General features: G+C 65.8%; 2 protein-coding genes and 1 non-coding gene across 3 annotated transcripts in view; 1 reads left to right on the top strand and 2 right to left on the bottom strand.

The window, feature by feature from the left end:
• Window positions 1-9,869: 9,869 nt before the first annotated feature.
• On the bottom strand, window positions 9,870-9,942 carry Trnar-ucg. Its single transcript has one exon. It is a non-coding gene; the product is annotated as a tRNA-Arg (tRNA).
• A 710-nt stretch (window positions 9,943-10,652) lies between these two features.
• Window positions 10,653-22,109, top strand: Polg (DNA polymerase gamma, catalytic subunit). The gene is made up of 22 exons (XM_042698502.1): window positions 10,653-11,113; window positions 13,171-13,363; window positions 13,790-13,960; window positions 14,041-14,187; window positions 14,295-14,374; window positions 14,775-14,957; window positions 15,055-15,206; window positions 15,413-15,539; window positions 15,877-16,113; window positions 17,315-17,423; window positions 17,515-17,601; window positions 17,882-17,977; window positions 18,194-18,354; window positions 18,803-18,856; window positions 18,940-19,057; window positions 19,345-19,480; window positions 19,569-19,815; window positions 20,258-20,380; window positions 20,484-20,652; window positions 20,779-20,987; window positions 21,483-21,643; window positions 21,942-22,109. Exons 1-22 carry the CDS (start codon window positions 10,686-10,688, stop codon window positions 22,016-22,018), a joined length of 3,465 nt encoding a protein of 1,154 aa, XP_042554436.1. The 5' UTR covers window positions 10,653-10,685; the 3' UTR covers window positions 22,019-22,109.
• A 25-nt stretch (window positions 22,110-22,134) lies between these two features.
• Fanci (FA complementation group I) overlaps window positions 22,135-23,580 on the bottom strand; it is a 32,715-nt gene continuing 31,269 nt past the window's right edge. Inside the window, exons 36-38 of the mRNA XM_042698501.1 lie at window positions 23,342-23,437; window positions 22,994-23,101; window positions 22,135-22,343 (exon numbers count right to left, since the gene is read on the bottom strand). Of these exons, the coding sequence (XP_042554435.1) occupies window positions 22,281-22,343; window positions 22,994-23,101; window positions 23,342-23,437 (267 nt within the window). The 3' untranslated portion in view covers window positions 22,135-22,280. The remainder of the gene's footprint in view (window positions 22,344-22,993; window positions 23,102-23,341; window positions 23,438-23,580) is intronic.

Here is a 23,580-nt window from a genome sequence, read left to right as displayed (position 1 = left end):
CCGGTGATGGACTTGGTGACCACTCCACGTCCATCTTCCAGGGCCCTAGCACCCCAAGGCAGGGGAAGGTTTCCTCTGAGGAAGGAGGTCAGCGTGAGATCAGGCCTCCACTCTGCCGGGAGGAGCACGGGACAGCTGTAGAACCACCGTGGGCTGGCAGCACCTAGCCAGCGTCTGCACAAGCTCCCGGAGACGCAGGAAGCTCTCCAGGTCAATGCGGGGCTCAGGTTTTCTGTGCGGCCGGCTCTGTCCTCCAGGGCTGCCAGTTGCCAGTCAGACCAATACTAATCAAGCTGCCTCCCCTGTCCTCCACGCCTCAGCCCAGTGTGGGCTCCACCCACTTGTCTTCGTGCTTTTGGCCTTTGCCTGGGCATACCACCGTGCTAGGCACCCATTCCCCGAGAACAGGCCCCCCCCCCCACGATGGTGCAGGCTGCGGGCTCCCCAGGCTGGAGCCCGAACTCCTGTCACTGGACCCTGACCATGGTGCTGGAATCGTCTACCCACCAGGCCTTTCTCTGCAGTTCCAATTGTACCAACTTTCCCTGCCTCCTTGCGGTGTGGTCTCCAACCTGAGCTCTAGGGGTGCTTGTGGCTACGGGGAGGAGAAAATAGCCAGACAGAGTGTCTGGGAACCAGCCACCTGCAGCAGAGGCCAGAGACTCCTTCCTATTCCAGCTTCCACTGGCCCAAGGAAACCCACACGCCAGTCCCTCTCACCCCTGGACCATATGCTGGGCTTGGGCAGGTGAGCAGGCTGGCCTGCGCTTGCATAGGCACATGGTAGGGGGGCACCACGTCCCCAGATGGGGTCAAGTCCCTATCCAGCTCAGTGCAGGGATCCTCTAAGCCTCAGGAGTTGTCTTCCACTTCCAATGAAGGGGTTATTTGGAAGGATGAGGGGGCCGTTCAGCCCCCAGTCAACAGTCATTCCTGTACATTCACCCCTGTCCTGCGACAAGTCTAGCCCAGATCTAGGAGCTGCAAGGCCAGGCTGATAGAGCTGAATGAGTCACCCGGCCGCCATTCCACTGGTAGCTGGAGATCTTTCCCCCCTGGAGCCACTCAGGATGTTGTATAGGAATGGGAGGGAGGGTGGAGTCCAGGTACTGTCCCCCACGGCTCCCTCTTTCCCTCCCTCCCTGAGGCTTCTCCAGGCCGAGGCAGGCGTTCAGAGGATCTGCCTATTGTCTGGAGGCTGGAGAGGCTGCCAGCTGACAGGCTCAGGGTGGAACCTGCTCCGGTGGGGCCAGCTCCCCCAGCCCAGAGGGCCGGGGGGGGGGGGGGGCCTCCCTGCCTGCCCGCCTTGGGGACATGTGGCCTATGGGTCCCGGGTGCTTTCTCTGGCATTCGCGGCCGGCCTCTCTCCTCAGCAGCTGAGGGACGGGAAGGCAGGGTGTGGGCTCTGGGGAGGCCGAGATGGAGCAGAGTCTGGAAAGCATCCCCCCCTCAAAAATAAGTAAGTAAATAAAATCAGCTCAGGCAAAGCAACAGCCCTAGGCTGGGGTCTCTAGTCCCGATAACGGAGGCCCCCAGGGGTCCCCACTCAGCACCCACACCGCCAGCCCACCGCTGCCCCGGGCATGGAAGGCCGCACCCCTCCCAGGGCTCAGGCAGAGGGCGTCCTTAAAGAGTTTCTGCTGGCACCCCAAGTTCTCCCCCACCACAGAGACCCAGACTTGGCCTTGGCCTTTGGCTGTTGTTCAAGATTGGGTCCCCAGCCACCCCCCTAAAACCTCTCCCGTCTTCCGCTGCCCCCTGCTCTGGCTGGGTGGCCCCAGCCCCGGGAGCTCTGGGCACCCCTCCCCACACTCTCCCCTCCTCTCATCCCTGCCCGTCCCCCTGGCTTGGGGGGGAGGCCGGGGACCCCCACACCCGCGCCCCGGCCTGTCCAGCGCCTGGGGTCTCTCCACCTGCTGCGTGTTGCATTTTCTCTCCATTCCCCCCAGCCGGGCACTTTCCGGGTTATTAACATTGGGGGGACGGGGCGGGGGGGGGGGGGCGAGGGGGAGAGTCGGCGGCGGGAGGGAGGGGGCCGGCGCCCCTCAGCCCCCGAACCCGTCCGGGTCTCCAAACTTCCCCCCCCCCCCGGCCCCCACGCCCCCCCCCGCCGGCCGCTACCTCGACTTCGGGGTCCGCCCGGGTGACCCCGCTGGGGGCGCGGTCCGAACCCGGCCGCCCGGGAGTGTGGGGCCTCGGGCGCCCGGCCCCCAACGCCGCCCCGACGCCCCCGCCCCAGCCGGGACACCGCCCCGACGCCCCGCCCCAGCCCGGACGCCGCCCCGACGCCCCCGCCCCAGCCGGGACGCCTCCCCGACGCCCCGCCCCAGCCCGGACGCCGCCCCGACGCCCCCGCCCCAGCCGGGACGCCGCCCCGACGCCCCCGTCCCAGCCGGGACGCCTCCCCGACGCCCCCGCCCCAGCCCGGACGCCGCCCCGACGCCCCGCCCCAGCCGGGACGCCTCCCCGACGCCCCCGCCCCAGCCCGGACGCCGCCCCGACGCCCCGCCCCAGCCGGGACGCCTCCCCGACGCCCCCGCCCCAGCCCGGACGCCGCCCCGACGCCCCGCCCCAGCCGGGACGCCTCCCCGACGCCCCGCCCCAGCCGGGACACCGCCCCGACGCCCCGCCCCAGCCCGGACGCCGCCCCGACGCCCCGCCCAGCCGGGACGCCTCCCCGACGCCCCGCCCCAGCCCGGACGCCGCCCCGACGCCCCCGCCCCAGCCGGGACGCCTCCCCGACGCCCCGCCCCAGCCCGGACGCCGCCCCGACGCCCCGCCCCAGCCGGGACGCCTCCCCGACGCCCCGCCCCAGCCCGGACGCCGCCCCGACGCCCCGCCCAGCCGGGACGCCTCCCCGACGCCCCGCCCCAGCCCGGACGCCGCCCCGACGCCCCGCCCCAGCCGGGACGCCTCGAGCGCGCGGGGCGGGGCCCTGAGGAGGGCGGGGCGCGCGGGGCGGGGCCCTGAGGAGGGCGGGGCGCGCGGGGCGGGGCGTGCGGGGAGGGCGGAGCGCCTTAGGAGGGAGGGGGCGCGGGGAGGGCGGGGCTCGAGGGGAGGGCGGGGCTCGAGGGGAGGGCGGGGCTCGAGGGGAGGGCGGGGCGCCAGGGGCGAGGCAGGGCGCCAGGAGCGGGGCGGGGCGCGAGGGGCGGGGCGCGAGGGGAGGGCGGGGCGCGAAGGGAGGGCGGGGCGCCTGAGGAGGGCGGGGCGCGAGGGGCGGGGCGCGAGGGGAGGGCGGGGCGGAGGAGGGCGGGGCGCCTGAGGAGGGCGGGGCGCCTGAGGAGGGCGGGACGCGAGGGGCGGGGCGGGGCGCGAGGCGGGGCGGCTCGCGCTCCCGGCGCCGCCTCCTCTGCAGGCACCGTCCGCGGTGACGTCAGCGCGGCTCCCGCCCCCGGCCCCGCCCCCGGCCCGGGCGGCGCACAGGGGGCGGCGGTGTCGGCCCGGGGGTCCCCACCCGGCCGGGGGGGAGGATTCGGGGAGCCCCGGGCCGGGGGGGGGGGGAGTGGGGGAGCCCCGGGCCGGGGGAGTGGGGGAGCCCCGGGCCGGGGGGGGAGTGGGGGAGCCCCGGGCCGGGGGGGAGTGGGGGAGCCCCGGGGAGGAGTCGGGGAGCCCCGGGGGGGGGAGTGGGGGAGCCCCGGGGGGGGTCGGGGAGCCCCGGGGGGGGGGTCGGGGAGCCCCGGGGGGGGAGTCGGGGAGCCCCGGGGGGGGAGTGGGGGAGCCCCGGGCCGGGGGGGGGAGTGGGGGAGCCCCGGGGGGGGAGTGGGGGAGCCCCGGGCCGGGGGGGGGAGTCGGGGAGCCCCGGGGGGGGGAGTGGGGGAGCCCCGGGCCGGGGGGGGGAGTCGGGGAGCCCCGGGGGGGGGAGTCGGGGAGCCCCGGGCCGGGGGGGGGAGTCGGGGAGCCCCGGGCCGGGGGGGGGGGGGAGTCGGGGAGCCCCGGGCCGGGGGGGGGGGTGTGGGGGAGCCCCGGGCCGGGGGGGAGTGGGGGAGCCCCGGGCCGGGGGGGAGTCGGGGAGCCCCGGGCCGGGGGGGGGGGTGTGGGGGAGCCCCGGGCCGGGGGGGAGTGGGGGAGCCCCGGGCCGGGGGGGGAGTCGGGGAGCCACGGGGGGTTCCGTGGCTGCCCGCGCGCACGTGGATCCGCGGGGACCGGGGCGGAGGGGGCGCCGGGCCGGGGCGCAGCGCCGGCGCCGCCCGGGACCGAGCTGTCCGGAGCCGCCCGGCCGGAGCCCAGCGCGCACCGCGAGCCGCTGTCCAAATGCTGAACCCGGCGTCCCGGGCCGCGCGGCCCAGCCTGGGGCGCCCGGGGCCGGGGCCGGGGCCGGGGCCGGGGCCGGGGCCGGGGCCGTGGGGGCGGGGGGGGTGGAGCGCGGCCGAGGGCCGCCGCGGGGACGTCCGGGCTGAACTGGTCCGCGGGCCTCCCCATCCATCACGGCCGGACAGACGGCCAAGTTCACGAGCAAGGCCGCCGCCGTGAACCCGGCTGCCCCCTCCCCTCCCCGCCCCGTCCCCCTCCCCGCCCCTCCCCCCTCCCCCGCCCCGCCCCGCCCCGCCCCGCCCTCCAGCCCTCCCCTGACCCTTGGCCACCTGACCCTTGGTCATTTCACTCCGCCCGGCTGGGACAGAGCCGGCCGCCCTCACGCTGCTGGTCCCACTCTGCGTGGTGCTCGCTGTGGGGAAACGTCCAGAAGTACGTTTAAAATGCGTTTAATTTCTACACCCAGAAGCCTGAGCTTAAAATGCAAAAACCCAAAACTAGTATATATACATGTCTGTGAGCGCAGGAAGTCAGAAGGCTGGGTGTGCGCAAGCCAGGGCAGGAGAAGAGATGATGGTGGTGGTGATGGTGGTGATGGTGGAGGTGATGGTGGTGGTGATGGTGATGGTGGTGATGGTGATGGTGGTGGTGATGGTGGTGATGGTGATGGTGATGGTGATGGTGGTGATGGTGATGGTGGTGATGGTGGTGGTGATGGTGATGGTGGTGGTGATGGTGATGGTGGTGGTGGTGATGGTGATGATGATGGTGGTGATGGTGGTGCTGGTGATGATGGTGGTGATGGTGATGGTGGTGGTGATGGTGGTGATGGTGATGATGATGGTGGTGATGGTGGTGATGGTGATGGTGGTGATGGTGATGGTGGTGGTGATGGTGGTGGTGGTGGTGGTGATGGTGGTGGTGGTGGTGGTGGTGGTGGTGATGGTGATGATGGTGGTGGTGATGGTGGTGATGGTGGTGGTGATGGTGGTGATGGTGATGGTGGTGGTGGTGGTGGTGGTGGTGATGGTGGTGGTAGTGGTGGTGATGGTGGTGATGGTGGTGGTGATGGTGATGATGGTGGTGATGGTGGTGATGGTGGAGGTGCTGGTGCTGGTGATGGTGGAGGTGGTGATGATGGTGATGGTGGTGATGGTGGTGGTGATGGTGATGATGGTGATGGTGGTGGTGGTGATGGTGGTGGTGGTGATGGTGATCGTGGTGATGGTGGTGGTGGTGGTGGTGGTGGTGGTGATGGTGGTGGTGGTGGTGGTGGTGGTGGTGGTGATGGTGGTGATGGTGGTGATGGTGGTGGTGATGGTGGTGGTGATGGTGGTGGTGGTGATGGTGGTGATGGTGGTGATGGTGGTGGTGATGGTGGTGGTGGTGGTGGTGGTGGTGGTGGTGATGGTGGTGGTGATGATGGTGGTGATGGTGGTGGTGATGGTGGTGGTGATGGTGGTGGTGGTGGTGATGGTGGTGGTGATGGTGGTGGTGATGGTGGTGGTGGTGGTGATGGTGGTGGTGGTGATGGTGGTGGTGGTGATGGTGGTGGTGGTGGTGGTGATGGTGGTGGTGATGGTGGTGGTGGTGATGGTGGTGGTGGTGATGGTGGTGGTGGTGATGGTGGTAATGGTGGTGATGGTGGTGGTGATGGTGGTGGTGGTGGTGATGGTGATGATGGTGGTGGTGGTGGTGATGGTGGTGGTGGTGGTGGTGATGGTGATGGTGGTGATGGTGGTGATGGTGATGGTGATGATGGTGGTGGTGATGGTGGTGGTGGTGGGAGACTGAAGACTGATGATCAATCCAGGCTTTTTTTCAACTGGTTAGGAAATCATCATCATCATCATTATCATCATCATCATCACCATCATCTTCCCAATCAAGCTTTGAGAAAGGGACCAGGAGTTGGAGTGGACGTGGAACCTCTGGCTGGGAACCAGGGCCAGGGCTGGGTCCAGATGCAGCCACCCAGAGGCCTGTCCGGGCCTCCGCCGGTGCTGCTGGCTGGTGTGGGGCTCGCTTGCTCGGCATTGGCGCTGGGAAGCCTTGGCCCTGGGAAAGGCTCCTCCTGGCTCTGGAACCTCAGTCACCGTCAGGAAGAACTTTCCAGGCCTGTCCCTGGGGCTGGCCCTCTGGGCGCCTGCTCCCCCTCTTCCTTTCCTATTGAATTCGGGGGCGTCTGGTGAGAGGCGCTGGGGCGGCTTACCCCCCCTCCCCGCACTTTCTCACCCCAGCTCTCGCTTTTCTGTTCCCGGCGCTTCTTTTGAAAGCAGGCACCCAGCCTCCGGACGTGTTCTGCAGTTTAACCACTTCCAAACTCTTTGTTCAGGTCACCCTGGGACTCCATTGTCTGCTACTGAGAGCCAGCGGACAGGCGGGTGTTCCAGCCGGTGCTGGGCTGAATCTACCCCGCTGCCCCGTGGCCCCCTGGCCCGAGCTTGTCCGCCTTCTTCAGACGCGGTGGTCTGGGTCGCTGCAGTCAGCCCAGGACTAGCTGGGTCTGGTCGGGAGGCCCCAGGCTGGACCTGTCCTAAGCTCCTCTGCTTGGTTCTAGGCCACATACCTGACCTCTGGAGTCCAGCCCCAACCCAGGTGCTGGGTCCTGCTGGGTGGCTTTGGAGGGGCCTGGGGGGGGGCTTGGAAGAGGGGTGGGGGAGATCCCGAGTCTCCAGTGTCCCCCCCCCCCCCCGCCACTCCCTGGCCTCCAGCAGGGCACAGCCTCTCCTGATTGAGGGAATGAACAGCAGAGGCCCAGTGTGTGTGTGTGTGTTGGGGGGGGGGGGGTCCGGAAAGGCCGCAGAGCCTTGGCCTGGGAAGCAGAGAGGCCGGGAAGCAGAGTCTCACCCGGGACTCAGTGGGTGCTGACCAGGCCAGGAGAAGAATGAGGAAGACCCACAAGACTGGGTGCTGGGCTGGAAGAGGGGGAGAGGGGGAGAGAGAGAGAGAGGGAGAGGGGGAGAGAGAGGGGGAGGGAGAAGGGGGGCGCAGGGAAGGACTAGCAGCTGTCCGGACCAATGTACCTTTCCCTGGCTTGTGGAGGCTCCCTCCCTCCTCCCCTCTCTCCCTCCCCTTCCCCTTCCCTCCCCTCCCCCCCTGACCCTCAGGCTCCGGGATTGTTAGGTCACTGAGTCCAAAGCAAACATTTGTGCAAGCTCCCGGGGCTTCTGGAGGTGGCTGGGCCTGGGATCGGCCTGTCTGGTTGGGCTGGAGTTAGGCCCGTTCTTCTCCAGCGGTGCCGCACTGGGCCTGGGTGGCAGTGGGCATAGGACGCCGGGTGAGCGCTGGGTGTGGAGACTGCAGCTCTGCCGATGCCAGGGAAGGGGGTGGGCGAGAGGGAGGCCACGGACCCCCCCCTGCCCCAGGCCGGACCGAGTCCCCCCCCTGCCCCAGGCCAGACCCAGGGGTCCGACCTCCCCCAGGCCGGGACCGAGGCCCCCACCTCCCCCAGGCCGGGACCGAGGCCCCCACCTCCCCCTGGACCCCAGGACCAAGGCCTGGGCTCAGGCTCAGGCTGGGGCGGTCAGGGGGGCACCACCCCACCTCCCTGGGTTCCACACACAGAGCTGGAGAAGCCCAGACTCCACCCAGGCTCTGGGGAGTCTCCCACACGGCACCCCACACCCTCCTCCTTCCAGATCTCCCCAGCAGACCCTGTGCTCCGTCCCGCGCGGCCTCTGCACGCTGCCCACCAGCGCCTCCTGACGGCCCAGTGGGGCCCCGCGGGCGCACCCGAGGCTGCAGCCTGAGACCCCGCATGTCTTTCCCTTCTGGGCTTTTCTCTGTTTCTCAGGCTGCGCCAGCCCTCACTGGTAGGAGGGACACCGCTTAGCCTCTCTGTCTCGGTGGCTTCTCCCTTCACCCAGGACCCTCTCCGACCTACAGGCTCTCAGGAAGTTAACGCATGAGATCCGCCCTTTTCGTCAAGTCTGGGGACCTTTGCTGCAAAGCGCATGGGGAAAAGCAAGAGCGGCCGCACAGGCAAAGCCTGGGATTTTTGTGTGTGGGCTGTATGTGTAGAGAGATCTCACCTGGCCTGCCTCCTTCCCTCCCCTCCTTTCCTTCCTGCCCTCCCCTCCCTCCCTCCCTCCCTCCCTTACTTCCTGGCTCTCATCTCTGCCGCCTTGTGTGTACCTACATTCTGACACCCAGGACACCCCTCTGTGTGGTGTCTGGAAGAAAAGCACCCTCCACGATACCTTCTTACCCACACAAATCCACACCCTCCCCCTAGTTCTGCTAGGCCTCATGGGCCCGGGCAGCCTCACCTGTATCTCCCGCACAATCGGGGAATTGAGCCAGGTTGGTCCCTGGCCCAGGGGGCTGAATGGCCAGCCCAGCCCCAGCTGCCCTGACCTCCCCTGAACACCAAGTGAAACCAGGGGGTGTGGAAGCGGGGGAAGAACCCAGCGGGAAATAAGCAGCTGGGTGGAGGGAGGGAGAAGGGGAGGGAGGGAGGCAGAAACAGAGACAGAGATAAAGAGCACGAGAGAGCAAGAGAGCCAGCCAGAGACTTTCTCAGATGGCCCCTGCTTCTCTGAGCGAGATAGGTTTGCCCCTTTCCTGTGACCTGTTTTGGGTAGGACTGTCCTCCATTGCTGCCAGATTTCTGACCCAAATATGCTCCCCCCCCCCCCCCCCAGGCAGCGCCGGCCACCCCGGTCCCGCAGTCCCACCGGCTGCCCGGTGCAGCCCAGCCCTCTCTCCTGGAGGCCCCCACACCCGCGTTCCCATCCAGACAATGGCAGCTGCACCACCGTGTGGCAGCGGTGAGGAACGCAGCTCACACCCCACCGAGGTGACCTCGCAGAACGGGTTCATTGATAAATCTGTGACTGGGTTAGGATTCACGTTGCTGGTGAGATTCCGCTAACACTCAGTGATGGCCGAGTGGCCGTGAGCACTTTATGACTAATTCTCATAGCCAGCCACACACCGGGCAGGTAGAAGAAAACCAGGCACAGAGGAGCTTAGTAACTTGCCACAAATCCTAGCTAAACAGGGCCCGAGCCAAGATAGGAACCAGCGTTGAATTTGTGTGTCACACACACACACACACACACACACACACACACACACACACACACACACACACACACACACACCATGAAACAAAAAGTAGTCAGACGCCTGTCATCCTAGCTACTCAGGAGGCTGAGATCTGAGGATCTTGGTTCAAAGCCAGCCCTGGCAGGAAAGTCCATGAGACTCTTCTGTCTAATGAACCACCCAAAAGTTGGAAGTGGTGGAGCACTAGCCTGGAGCAAAAAAACAAAAGCACTACAAAACCCCCTCAGGCCCAGTGAGCGGGCCTTGAGTCCAAGTCCCAGGACTTACAAAAAGAGGGTACGTGGCAGTTTTAAGGGGTACCAAGACTCAAGTCCCTCAGGGTCCCCTGGACTGGCCCAGCCTGCAGGGGCTGGAAAAGCACCTTCCAAAGGGATGGTGGCTGCGCCTCTGGTTGGAACCCGGTGGTTCCTATTCCCAGGTGATGGCAAAGAGGGTCCGGTCACTCAGAGACACTGACTCGCTTCAGAAGGTCCAGAAGTTCCCAGAAGAACATGATATTTGATGACCATCGGCTAAAAGCTAACCAAGCCCCATCCATGCTTGTACGACCGCGGCAGGACTCGAACCTGCAATCTTCTGATCCGAAGTCAGACGCCTTATCCATTAGGCCACGCGGCCTCCCGGCGGCTGGGAGGATTCGAGCACCTTAAAGTGTGCTTACGTCAACAGGCGCGCTTGGGACCGAGCCGCCGGCTTCCGGCGGAGGGGGGTGGGGTTAGCCCTCGGCTCCCGGCGTTCCGCGGGGAGGACCCACCCGGAAGTCCGCGTTCCCCACCCGCGGGCGGACCGCTCCAGGAGCCGCCCTCCTATTGGTCGCGCCGGGCGTCTCCCGCCCGCCCCCGGGGAAGCCGCGGGACCCAGCGGGCCGCGGCCGGGAAGTTGCGGCTGCCAGCGAGGCGCCCGGGCCGGCGGGAGGCCCCACGCCACCCCGAGGCTGCGCAGGCCGCTCGGGGCGGAACGGCGCGTCGGGAGCCGGCGGCACCGGGCGGACCGAGGTTCGCGGCGGGCTCGGCGGGGGGCGTGGGGAGCGCCCGGGGCGGGAGGGGAGGCGCCCCGCGGCCCGCGAGCGACCCGGCCCCCCCCCCCCCCCGCAGGGTGGCGGCGCGCGAGCCCGGCATGGGCGCACCCGGCGAGCCCCGCGGCCGGACCCGGCTCCCCGCGCGCCCCTGAGGCCGAGGAAGCAGCCAAGCTGGAGGCGGCGGCCCCCTGCACGCCCCATGCGCCGCCTGCTCCGGACGGGCGCGGCGGGCGCCGGCGCCGCCGGACGCTGGGCGTCGGGCCCCGGCGCAGCGCGGCGGCCGCCGGCCCCGGCGCGGGCCCCGGGCCCCGGGCAGGCGCGGCGCAGCCCGCTGCGCATCCAGATGCTGTCGCGGGGGCTGCGCGAGCAGATCTTCGGGCCCGGCGAGGAGCCGGCCGACCCCGCGGCGCTGCGCCGCGGCGTGGAGCACCTGCGGCGGCACGGGCTCTGGGGCCGGCCCGGCCCGACCCTGCCCGACGTGGAGCTGCGCCTGCCGCCGCTCTACGGGGGCGACCTGGACCGGCACTTCCGCCTCCTGGCCCAGAAGCAGAGCCTGCCCTACCTGGAGGCGGCCAGCTCCCTCCTGCGGGCCCCGCCGCCGCCCCGGCCCCGGAGCTGGGCCTGGGCGCCGGGCTGGACCCGGTACGGCCCCGGGGGGGAGGCCGAACCCGTGGCCATCCCCGAGGAGCGGGCCCTGGTGTTCGACGTGGAGGTCTGCTTGGCCGAGGGAACTTGCCCCACGCTGGCGGTGGCCATATCCCCCTCGGCCTGGTGAGTCGGCGCCCCGGGGCGGAGGTCTGGGTCCGAGCTCCTACCCTGTGCCCATGGGGGGGGGGCGGGGGTTGGGGAGCTCAGCGGGCTGGATCCCCCCCTCCCCCGTCTGGGGCTCACTCGGTGGTGGGGACATGGCCAAGGGCCTGGCGATGGCGGAGCATCACGGTGGGCCGGGCTGGAGCCGTGGACCCCAAGTCTGCCGGCCTTGGACGCCTCCCTCATCCCCTTCCCCCGGGAGCTTGGTGGGAAGTGAGTGGGGAAAGGCCCCCGAGGGACGTCTCCCTCCGTCCTTTTAGGCAGAGAAGTTTCTCCTGCTGTGGGGTCGTCTTAGGCCCTGTCCGCATTCAGTGGCCCCAGGTTCGCTGCTGGGGGCCGCGGTGCCCCCTGGCTGCCCCGAGCGGCTGTCACTGTCTTCTCTTTCCCCTGAGCATCCTTTCCAGACAGATGGCCACAGCTTCTGCCCTTCCTTTCCCTTCACTCCTGGATTCAAACACGATCTACAAGCCTCATGCTTTCCGGCAAGGCCAGTCCAGATGTTGGCAGTTCCCTTTCCAGTCATGAATCTTGAACTCAGGGCCTGAGTGCTCTCCCTAAGCTTCTATTTGGTCAAAGCTCTACTGCTTGAGCCACAGCTCCACTTCCGGTTTTCTGGTGGTTAACTGGAGATTTCCTACCCAGGCTGGCTTTGAACCTCAAATCTCAGATCTCAGCCTCCTGAATAGCTAGGATGACAGGCGTGAGCCACTGGTGCCCAGTTGGCACTTTCTTTATTCTTACTGGAAGCTGTGAAATGTAGGAGTGGCACTGACACCGAGGGGGAGGGGGGGAGGGGGGAAGGGTGGCCCAGCGGGGCGTGAGGCTGAGAAGAGCCGGCTGGGCCATGTCCTGGTTCGGCAAGAGCCGCCTTGCTTGGTCACCCAGAGCGGGAGGGCAGCCATCACTGGAATGATGACAAGAAAGATCATTGCATCTGCTGCTCGAGTTTGGCTGCAGCCCCTTGGCTTTCTCTTCCTGCTCCTTTCTCCACATGGCCTTCCCACTCTGCCCTCACCCTCGCTCCATTCTTGCCCACGGTCCCGGGGTACGAGCTGACGGATGGCAGAAGCCATGGCTGAGGCTGTGGTGTGTGTGCGGCTGATGCGGGTCTGTGTTTAACCCCCACGCCCTGCCACCGGGCATCTTACCGACTGACACACTGGGCAGAGGGCAGCCCCCGTGGCCGCCTCCCTCAGGGCCTGCCAGGGCTGTTGGTCAGGTGGTTGGGTCTTGACCCTGGAGTGAGCGAGCTGCTTATGGAGGCCTTGCTGAGCCTCTCCTCCTGGGCTGGGTTTAAGGACTTTCCAGCTTGAGCCCCTGGGGTATTCCCACCATGTGGAGTGTGAGTTAGATGGTACCAGGTCTGAAGCTAGAATATTCCAGCTTTGTGGCGCCCCCTAGAGGTTGCAGGAGCTGTAAACAGCTGTGCCGGGCACACGTGGCCTGGCCACTGACTGCCATGCGGGGTGAGCCCCCACCTTCCGGACAGCGTGTGGGTGTCGCATCTGGGTGTCGCTGCTGGGCGGCGGGCTACACTCATCTGTCACTGGCCCCTGCGTGTCCATTCTGTCACCCCGGCCCCTCCTGCAGCCTCCGGGGCTCCTGCCAGGTGCACGGTCAGTTATGTCCAGTAGAGGCCTGGCAGCGCCAGGTGATTGGCCCTGCCGTGCCATGCCAGCCTCTGCTGGGGCTCTCTGCCGTCCTCCAGCTCCTCAGTGTCCAGCTCCACACCTGCCGTCTGCTCAGACCCAGGCAGCTTGTGTCTGCTCATGGTCCCAAACCTGTCAGCCAGGTGCAGGCTTGGGGGGCCCCAGGTCCCCCAAGCACCCCGATGATGCGGACCCACACACCCGCCTGCCTGTGCTAGCACTGCCACGGCGCTCAGCCCCACCGTATCCCGGGAGTTAGAAGCCAAGCCTGAGACCCCCGTTGCGCTGCCAGTGTAGGCCGGGGCAGGTGGGCTGCGGTGAGGGCGCAAGCCCCGCCCTCCACGACCCGCCTGCCTCCCCGCCGCGCAGGTATTCCTGGTGCAGCCGGCGGCTGGTGGAAGAGCGCTACTCCTGGACCAGCCGGCTGTCGCCGGCTGACCTCATCCCGCTGGAGGCCCCAGGTGAGGGCAGCTCCGCCCACATGGATGGGCAGGGGCAGTTAGTGGTGGGGCACAACGTTTGCTTTGACCGAGCCCACATCAGCGAACAGTACCTGATCCAGGTAAGCCAACTGCCGCCCATGCCCACCGCACTGACCCCTTGGTCTGCCCAGCTGCGGGACTTGTACGGGGCGGAGGGGCCTGGGCGGGCCGTCCCTGCTAGCTGGGGGGGGGGGGGGGGGGGGGGAGAGGGGCGAGCCCCTGGAGGCCTTGTCCACTTGACCGCCTCAGGGCTGGGGGCCAGACCCAGAGCTCTGAAGGTCATTCTGGCCACTTAGTACCCGGCACTCCCCCAAGTTGTAGCTGGAAGCCAGGCATTCCCCACTCCCCCTAGTGCAGCTTTGGGGGCACTTGGGGCTGGGGCGGGGGGTCATGGGATGGCTCTCCGCAGCTCAGAAGCCTGGACCTCAGCTTTCTGGATGGCGGCTCTGGGCGGGACTGACTGGTTGGGACTGGCCCTCAGTGCTGCCCCCCCCCCCCCCCCCCAGGGCTCCCGGCTACGCTTCCTGGACACCATGAGCTTGCACACAGCCATCTCGGGGCTCAGCGGCTTCCAGCGCAGTCTGTGGATGGCAGCCAAGCAGGGCAGGCACAAGGCGCAGCAGCTCGCGCAGCGAGGCCGCAAGACCCGGGGCAAAGCCAACGGCCACGGCCCAGTGGTGAGAGGGCACCGGGACCCCTCCCGGCCACGGGCTGCCCAACACCAGGCTGACCCGCGGGCCCCCGCTTCGCTCCCCAGATTTCCTCTTGGGACTGGATGGACCTGAGCAGTGCCAACAACCTGGCGGACGTGCACAGCCTGTATGTGGGGGGCCCGCCCCTCGAGAAGGAGCCCCGGGAGCTGTTTGTGAAAGGCAGCATGCAGGACGTCCGGCAGAACTTCCAGGTGCGTGTCAGGGAGGAGCTGGAGGGGTCAGCTGCTGGGCTCGGCCCTCCGCCCTCGGCGGCCAGGTGCGGCTGCCCGCCCAGCGCCTCTCGGTCTTCTTGTGCCAGGAACTGATGGAGTACTGTGCCCGGGACGCGTGGGCCACCCACGAGGTTTTCCAGCAGCAGCTGCCGCTCTTCTTGGAGAGGTGAGGGGAGGCCGGCTTGGGGGCCGGGTCCTGGGACCTCTCCGTCCAGCAGTGCCCACATGGGTGCTGGACTGCAGGTGTGCAGGGCCGCGTGCAGGCTTGGGGCAGCGTGGCGGTCCTGTTGCCTGCGTGTCGATGAGCCCATCAGTCTGGTGACCTGGTCCGTGGAGGCACATGACTCGCTTTCTCAAGAGAAACACGTGAAGGCGTGCTGTGCTGCAGGCCATGGCTGAATGGCGGTCTCGCTTCCCTTTGTTCCCCTGAGGGTGGGATGTGGCTCTGTGCTGCAGATAAAGGAACTGAGGCCGCGGGGTGGCACGGGCTGTGGGGTTGTTGGAGCTGACCCTGCCTCCTGTGGCCACTTATACTTACGGCGGTCCTGCTGCTGTTTGTCCCTCAGGTGTCCCCATCCCGTGACCCTGGCCGGCATGCTGGAGATGAGTGTCTCCTACCTGCCTGTCAATCAGAACTGGGAGCGGTACTTGGAGGAGGCCCAGAGCACCTACGAGGAGCTGCAGCGGGAGATGAAGAAGTCACTCATGGGCCTGGCCGACGATGCCTGCGGCCTGCTCTCAGGAGAGAGGTAGTGGGCCCCGGGTAGGCGGGCGGGCGGGGGCCGGGCGGGAGGAGGCCCGGAGGCCGGGACTGTGGCTCAGCCCGGCCCGCCCCGTGGCCCGCAGGTACAAAGACGACCCCTGGCTGTGGGACCTCGAGTGGGACCTGCAGGAGTTTAGGCAGCGGAAGACAAAGAAGGTGAAGAAGGAGCCAGCCTCGGCCAGCAGGCCTCCCGCGGAGGCGGCCGGGGCCCCCGGGGCTCCCCTGGACCAGGAAGGTGGGGAGTGGGGGGTGGCTGGGCCCCCAGGGGCCCTGTGGATCAGGAAGATGGGGAGCAGGGGGTGGCGGGGGCACCTGGGGCTCCCCCAGGCCAGGAAGGAGAGGGGCAGGAGGTGGGGCGGGCAGTCCTCTCTGGTCTTGCTGCAAGGCGCAGGCAGGGTCTTCCCGGGGGCCCTTCTCCCGGTAAGACGCCCCTGCCCCCAGACCCCGGCCCCCCCAGCGAGGAGGAGGAGGTGCAGCGGGACGGCGCCATCCGCTCCTGCCTGCAGCAGCTGAAGGCCACAGCCCAGCTCCTCCCCAAGCGGAGCCAGCACCTTCCCGGACACCCCGGGTGAGGCCGCCTCGCCCCCCCCACCCGGGACGGGATGCGCTGTCATCTGTGTTGGGAAGGGGGGAAAGTGAGCCTAGCAGCTGGGCCTCGGAGGCGGGGATGGAGCCGCAGCCGGTGGTCATCCTGGGGCGAGGTTTCCACTCAGGCATAGTGCAGAAGGACCTGGTGTGTGTCCGGGGCAGAGTGGAGGGCTGGATGGGGAGGGAAGTCCTGTCCCTCCTCACACCCTTTAGAGGTGCATGGGGCTTGGCCAGAACTCCCAAGGCTCACCGGCAGCCCTGGGCCCTTGGAGGCTGGTGTGGTACCCGCAGCACGTGCTCTTTCTGGTGGGGCACAGGTGGTACCGCAAGCTCTGCCCCCGGCTGGATGACCCTGCGTGGGCCCCCGGCCCCAGCCTCCTCAGCCTGCAGATGCGCATCACCCCGAAGCTCATGGCTCTGACCTGGGACGGCTTCCCCCTGCACTACTCCGAGCAGCACGGCTGGGGCTACCTGGTGCCCGGGCGGCAGGACAACCTGGCCAGCGTGCCGACGGGCACCGGCCTGGAGTCGGCGGGCGTGGTGTGCCCCTCCAGGTGAGGCTGGGCCAGGGCCGGAGGCAGGGGCTGGGCCCGGAGGCCGCGCTGGCGGGGAGGGCTGGGGTCCCCCTGACTGCCTGCACTCCAGGCCCCCGTGGGGCCCCGCGGGAAGGCATCAGAGCAGGGAAGGGGACCAAGGCCTCTCCTGGGTGCCATAAGACGCGGAGAGAAGCCTCCGGAAGTGGCTGGGGACAGCCTGTTTTCACTTGGCTTTTCGCTGCCGCGGTGGTTGGAGCGCCAGTCACGGGCCTGTCATCGTTATGAGCCTGTCCAAGTGCTTGTCCGCTTGTCCCCTGGCAGCCCTGTGGGAGAGGCTGCCCTGGCTTCATGTTTGGATTTCCATTCATTGTCTATACGTTTTTTGTGATACCAGGGTTTGAACTTGGGGCCTTATGCGTGCCAGGCAGGAGCTCTACTCTTGAGCCACACACCTCCATCTTGTCCATTTTTAGTTTGGCTTTTGGATAGGGTGTCATGCCTCTGCCCCTCAGGATAGCTAAGATCACAAGCCTGCCCCACCTAGCTTCACCAGATTTTCAGTTTTAATTTTTATTTAAAAATTGGTGTTGGTGAGGTTGAACTCGGGGCTTGTGGGATGGGTGAATGCTGGGCCGATCAGCCAAAGCCTGGGCCTGCATTTGGCCTGCATTTTTTTTTTTTTGTGGGTCGTGGGGCTTGAACTCAGCCTGGTTGCTGTCCCTCAGCTCAAGGCGAGCGCTCTGCCGCTTGAGCCACAGCGCACTTCAGTTTACTGGTGGTTCGTTGGAGATAAGAGTCTCACGGACTTTTGTGTCCGGGCTGGCTTTGAACGATGATCCCCAGATCTCAGCCTGAGTAGCTAGGATGACAGGCGGGAGGCACCGGCCCCCAGCATGTGCCTGCATTTTATAACCGAGGAAGGTCTGGGCAGGCAAGTAAGCGTCCAGAGGCCCTGAGCTTTTGACCCACGGCACTGAGGTGGCCCAGGATGGAGGCCCAGGCCAGGCGGAAGCAGCTCAGCCAGGCGTGGGCTGTGGTGGCCAGCCCTGCGGTCCTAATGTCTCAGCGTTGTGCTTCTGGCTCTCTGTGCTGTCCAACTGGGCCTTGAACCCCCAGCCTGCCACCAGTGTGAGCTGTCGTTGGGGTCTGTCACTTGTGCTGAGCTGATCTGAGAAGGTTGTGGGAGGCTCTGGTAACCAGAGGCCATTCTCTCCCCCAGAGCCATCGAGTCCCTGTACAGGAAGCACTGTGCGGCTCAGGGGAAGCCACGCCCAACGGGCCCGGCCCAGGACCCTCTGCCTCCCGACAGCAGCGCCGAGTGGCACACGGTGAGGCCTCGGCTGCGGGGCGGGGGCTCTGCACCTTTTGGGTGGGGCCTGAGTACCTTCAGGACACAGCCTCTCCCCCTCCCTCCCCCAGATGGAAGAGCTGGTCTGTCGGGATGTGGAGGCCGAGGCCAGGTTGGAGAACTTGGATGCCTGTGAGCCAGGGCAGCCCCCAGCTCTGGTGAGTGGCGCCTGGCTGGGTCCTGAGCCGCGGGAGTCCCTGCCCGCACAGCTCTTCCTCCCCGAGGTCTCAGGTCTGGTGGGAGTGGGGTGGGGGAGGGGTGTGGATGGTGGGCCATGCTCCCCAGTGGAACCTGCGACCTCAGGGCTTCCCGCCGCTTCCCAGTGGACCTGCGCTGGCCTGCGCTCAGCTCAGCTCTGCTCCAGGCCCATTCCCACCCTGGCCCGGCCCTATGGGATGCAGGTGCGGGAGCAGGGCCTGACCTAGGTGTGGCCCGCAGCCTGTTGCATCCAGCCAGCCCTCTTTCCACCACGGCAACGGCCCTTACAACGACGTGAACGTCCCCGGCTGCTGGTTCTTCAAGCTGCCTCACAAGGTGAGCCAGGCCCCGGCCCCCACCTGTCCTGGGCCGATCCGCCCTTGGCGAGCCCAGACTGCATGGTTGGGGGGGGCATGCTACCCCTGGTAGGTGCCCCCACGTCTGCGTGGCTGGCAGGGGTGCGGGCTGTGTGCATTGGTGCTGGGGAACAGCCCCTGCTGCTGGCGGGAGAAGCAGGCTGGCAGTCAGCCACCGGCCTCCTGTGTTCCCTAGGATGGTAACAGCTATAACGTGGGCAGCCCCTTTGCCAAAGACTTCCTGCCCAAGATGGAGGACGGCACCCTGCAGGCTGGCCCAGGCAGGGCCAGCGGGCCCCGAGCCCTGGAGATCAACAAGATGATCTCTTTCTGGAGGAACGCCCATAAACGGATCAGGTGGGTTGTACGAAAGGGCAGAGATGGCCTGTGTGCCCGCCCAGGTATCTGCAACCCAGGGTCTTTCCCCTCTGCTGCTGGTTCAGCCGGGCTGAGGGCTGAGGGCAGCGTGCATCTCCCTCTCCTGCTTTCCCCAGAGGATCCAGATGGTCCCTCCCAGCTGCGGGGCCTTGGAGGGCTGGGGGCTGGGTCCTGTGGTCTGGATGGCCGGCGCCTCCAGTGAGCAGCGTTGGATAGGCTGGTTCGGTCTGCTCTGGGAGCGCCTCCTCCATGCCTCGGGAGAGGGTCAGCAGCTGCTGTCTTAACTGCTGCATGGTGGGGCTCAAGCTTTGAGCGGGGCTCCCCTGTGTCCGTTAGTAGCAAGGGGCGCAGCTCTAATGCTAAGCCCGCACAGTGCTGGCTGGCACAGGGCGCTGGCAGTGCTGAGCCTCAGCCTGTGTCCCCACAGCTCTCAGATGGTGGTGTGGCTGCCCAGGTCCGCTCTGCCCCGGGCTGTGACCAGGTAGGTGGCCTGCGGGGTGGTTGTGGGTCTGAGAACTGAGCGGGGAGGGGCGGATCTGCTGACGCTCGCCCTCCCCCTCCCAGGCACCCAGGCTACGACGAGGAAGGCCGCTATGGGGCCATCCTGCCCCAGCTGGTGACTGTTGGCACCATCACCCGCCGGGCTGTGGAGCCCACGTGGCTCACCGCCAGCAATGCCCGGGTACGTGTGGTCTGCACCGCTGGTGGGCCTGTGAGGATTTAGCAAGCAGCATGAACAGAAAGGTCATGGGTGGCTGGGCGGGGCAGGGCGCGCCCGTGCCTGCTCCTGGCCACACAGGGCAGACAGGCAGCTGAGAGGAAGCCAGGCCCCGGCCGCAGCCCAGCCGTGTGGTCGGGGCAGGGTGCTTGAGAACCGCCACCTCCAGAAATGCCTGGCACTTTGTCGACTTGGGCTCCAGAAACAAGCTGTGACCAGCTCTGGCCAGGCTGACCTTCCTCTTCCTGCAGGCCGACCGAGTGGGCAGCGAGTTGAAAGCCATGATACAGGCCCCGCCGGGCTACGTCCTTGTGGGTGCTGACGTGGACTCACAGGAGCTGTGGATCGCGGCAGTGCTTGGAGATGCCCACTTCGCCGGCATGCACGGTGAGCAGGGGCGGGGTGGGGCAGGGGCAGAAGCAGGCCAACTCCAGTAGGTGTTGCTGACCTTCCACCTTCCTTCCCTGTCCTCCAGGCTGCACAGCCTTTGGGTGGATGACCCTGCAGGGCAGGAAGAGCATGGGCACCGATCTGCACAGCAAGACGGCCACCACAGTGGGCATCAGCCGCGAGCATGCCAAAGTCTTCAACTATGGCCGCATCTACGGGGCTGGGCAGCCTTTTGCTGAGCGCCTGCTGATGCAGTTCAACCACCGGCTCACAAGGCAGGAGGCGGCCGAGAAGGCCCAGCAGATGTATGCAGTCACCAAGGGCCTTCGCCGGTGAGCGGCAGGCCCGAAGACCTGCTTCCCTTAGCTTGTGCTTAGTGGGGTTAAGTGGTTCCCTCGTGGGCTGCTGTCGCCATACTCTGGGATCCCAAGCTCAGATGCCTACCTGAACAAGAGTGAGCAGACACACACACAGGAGTTGGCACAGAGCAGTGAGGGAGGGCAGAGCAGCATGGGAATGGGGGGTGGAGTGGAGCGGGGGGGGGGGGGGGGGGGGGGATAGCATGGGAAGGCAGGGCAGCCTGATCTGGCAGGTTGTAGCACACTGCTGCAGTTCTTGGGTCTAGGTCTCCAGTGGTCTCCACGGGGCCTGGGGCCGTGGCACTTCATGGTGCGTCCTCTGCTGGGGCTGTCCTGTGTGTCTGCAGGGGGAAGGCAGGGGGCCTGTGGCATGGCCCAGAGCCGCCGCAGCGGTGACAGGCAACACTGCCTCCAGGTACCGCCTGTCGGAGGAGGGCGAGTGGCTGGTCAGGCAGCTCGGCCTCTCCGTGGACAGGAGTGAGGACGGCTGGATTTCCCTGCAAGATCTGCGCAAGATCCAGAGAGAGGCTTCAAGGAAGTAAGAATCTTCCATCTGGAGGCGGGACGGGGCGGGGGGCCAGCAGCCGGGGCACCGGCTCTCGGCTGAGATGCTCAAAGACAAAAGCCTGTCTGGTCTCCAGGTCACGCCGGAAGAAGTGGGATGTGGTGGCCGAGCGGGCGTGGATTGGGGGCACAGAGTCAGAAATGTTTAACAAGCTGGAGAGCATTGCCACGTCCGACACACCGCGAACCCCGGTGCTGGGCTGCCGCATCAGCCGGGCCCTGGAGCCCGCGGCCGTCGGAGGGGAGGTAACTTGCCATCTTGGAGCACGCAGGACCACAGGGATAATAGGGGTCCCTGTGGACCCCTTCACAAGTTTCCTAACCAGAGCCTCTTCTGGGGGTCCTGGACCCCTGCCTGCCTCCGCCCCCTAGTTCATGACCAGCCGCGTGAACTGGGTGGTGCAGAGCTCCGCCGTGGACTACCTGCACCTCATGCTGGTGGCCATGAAGTGGCTGTTTGAGGAGTTTGCCATCGACGGGCGATTCTGCATCAGCATCCACGACGAAGTCCGCTACTTGGTGCGGGAGGAGGACCGCTACCGCGCCGCCCTGGCCCTGCAGATCACCAACCTCCTGACCAGGTACACACGCGCTTCTACCGCACTGGAAGCCAGGGAAGTCCTAGGAGTGGCTTCACTCGCACCTCAAATACACCCCCCCAATCACGTGATTCAGCCCACACACCAAAGTGAGCACTTTCCCCAAGAGCCAGAAGCAGTGTGCGGCCAGCAGAAAGCACTGCTGATGAGGAACGCAAGCAAACATACTGTGTGTCCTAACTACATGCCGATCTTCTTGAGAGCCTGTTTAGAAACCATGACAGAATCCTCACAAATTCGTAAATAGCAGCACAGGGTCAGCACGCCCTGGAGACCGCCCCTCCAGGGCTGCACTTTCTACCCAGACTGACCCAGTAACTGGAAGTAACGTGTTGTCTCCCCAGTGAGTCCTCATGGGAGGACCGTGTGTGAACGGGCTCGCCTTCCTGGCTTCAGGATGAAGGGGTGGGTAGGTGGGGGCAGGCCCTGTGGGGGCCGTGTGCACAGCCTGGCTCAGCCAGGGACTCTCCTTTTCAGGTGCATGTTTTCCTACAAGTTGGGTCTGAAGGACCTGCCCCAGTCAGTGGCCTTCTTCAGTGCCGTGGACATCGACCAGTGCCTCAGGAAGGAAGTAACCATGGACTGCAAAACCCCCTCCAACCCAATGGGGATGGAGAGAGGATACGGGGTTCCCCAGGGTGAGTGGGCAGTGACTCTGTTGGGCCACAGACTTGGCATCATCCTACTCTTCCAGTCTAGCCCTTGGTGACAAAGCACCTTCTTAGGTAGTGCAAATGAAGAAGACATGGAATATCCAGCCGTCCTAGGGTTTATTGTCCAGGTCAAAGTGCAGTCTTAGGTGCAAAAAAGCTTGTGCAAAAGAGCCAACATGTCAGCGGAGTTTGTACTTCTCCAGGCCAACCCCATGTCCTGAGCACGAGGTCAGCCCCTTCTCGCGTCCCAGGAGGCAGCTAACCACTTTGCACTGTCTTTCAGGTGAAGCACTGGACATTTACCAGATTATTGAACTCACCAAAGGCTCCTTGGAAAAACAAAGCCAGCCAGGACCCTAGCTCTGCCCGGAGGCTCTGAATTTGCTCCTGTGGAGCTTTTGTGGGCCGTGCAGGTCCCAGACTCAGGCTCTCACCTGTGCTCTTGCAGAAGGGCTGCCCGCAGCTAGCTAGTGCTTGCAGCAGGACCTGCCAAGGTTCTAAGGCACAGCAGGGCTCACTGCAGCAGCCAACGTGCCAGTGGGGCCGTGACCGTGACGTGAGGGCCCTGTGGGGTACGAGGGATCCTGGCAGAAGTCCCAAAGTTCACATTAACTCAGGCGTTTCACTTTTTCCTTTTCTTCTTGGCCGGTTCTTCGTCCTGTCCCCTGTGCTCTGGTGCAGCGACCTGAGAGGGGAGAGGGACGCTGAGGCGAGCTGCTGTGTGGCAGTGGAAATAAAGAGAAAAAACCCTGGCCTCGTGTCCACCTCCTTCCACTCTGGAGGTGACTGCTGGAGCTTCCTCCCTTTGGACTTTGCCATTGAGGACCTTCATAGAATGACAGGAGTGTGCATGTGTGCGCATGTGTGTGGATGCCAGAAACGCAGGGATTTACTAACGTCACATGGACCCCTTTGATCCTGGGGACTGAACTCAGACCCTCACCCAAGCCAAGCCCACCAAGTTCTTGCCAGTGACCCCTTACCAACTCCCCATTACCTTAGGTGCAGGGAGGGAGTGATCCCTAATGGAAAAAAACTCTGCCAAGGCCCTGCCACCCCATGGTTCCAGGGACACGGGAGACCCCACTGCAGGACACTCATCTGTTCCCATCCTCTTCCAACTGTCCATAGTCCATTTTGCCCACCACCTTTGAGCCCTTCTCTGCTGGCTGCTCCGTGTGTGTGTGTGTGTGTGTGTGTGTGTGTGTGTGTGTGTGTGTGTGTGTGTGTGTGTGTGTGTGTGTGTGTGTGTGTGTGTGTGTGTGTGTGCGCGCGCGCGCGCGCGCGCATGCGCGCGCACTGGCTTGCAGAGCTCCAGGAGCAGTGGGCACTGACCTCTTCGCTTCCATCCTCCACATCCTCTCTGAGAATCGTGTCCAGGACGTCGCCTTTGATCTTGAAGTCCCGGGAGGTGCTGAGCTTCATGTGCTGCATGAGGTTCACCTGTGGCAAAGGAGGGCAAGCACACTATCTGCACACCGTCCTGGCGGAGCACCTGACAAACCTTCAGTTCCGACCTACACAGCAAGCACACCTCCCTCCCCCCGACACACACACACACGCGCGCGCGCACTCTCCATTGGCTTCAGTTAAGAAAACCAGGACTGGAGGTCCCAGCTTCCCCTCACCAGGGCTGGCCACACGCCTTCCACAGAGCAGCCTAGTCTATGAAAGGTGGTTTACCTTGGTCTTCTTAGAAAGGTGGATGAGAAACTTCTCATACTGCTCGATGGCAAAGACAAGATTAGGGATGGGCTTGGTTTCCCGAAGAACTCTGGCCTACAGAGAGCAGAAGTCGGGTCTAGGTTCCATCTGCAATTTCTTCCAAGCTGTTTTCAGAGCCACGCCTGACTTTGGCAAAATCTACCTCCAAGCAAGTGCCATTTTACTTCTGTGCCAGTGGTCCAAGACTGGGCAGTTTA

This window comes from Dipodomys spectabilis, unplaced genomic scaffold, assembly GCF_019054845.1.
Source record: "Dipodomys spectabilis isolate Male_0828 unplaced genomic scaffold, ASM1905484v1 ptg000233l, whole genome shotgun sequence".
Taxonomy (NCBI): Eukaryota; Metazoa; Chordata; class Mammalia; order Rodentia; family Heteromyidae; genus Dipodomys; species Dipodomys spectabilis.
This window is presented reverse-complemented; position numbering and strand designations above follow the sequence as displayed.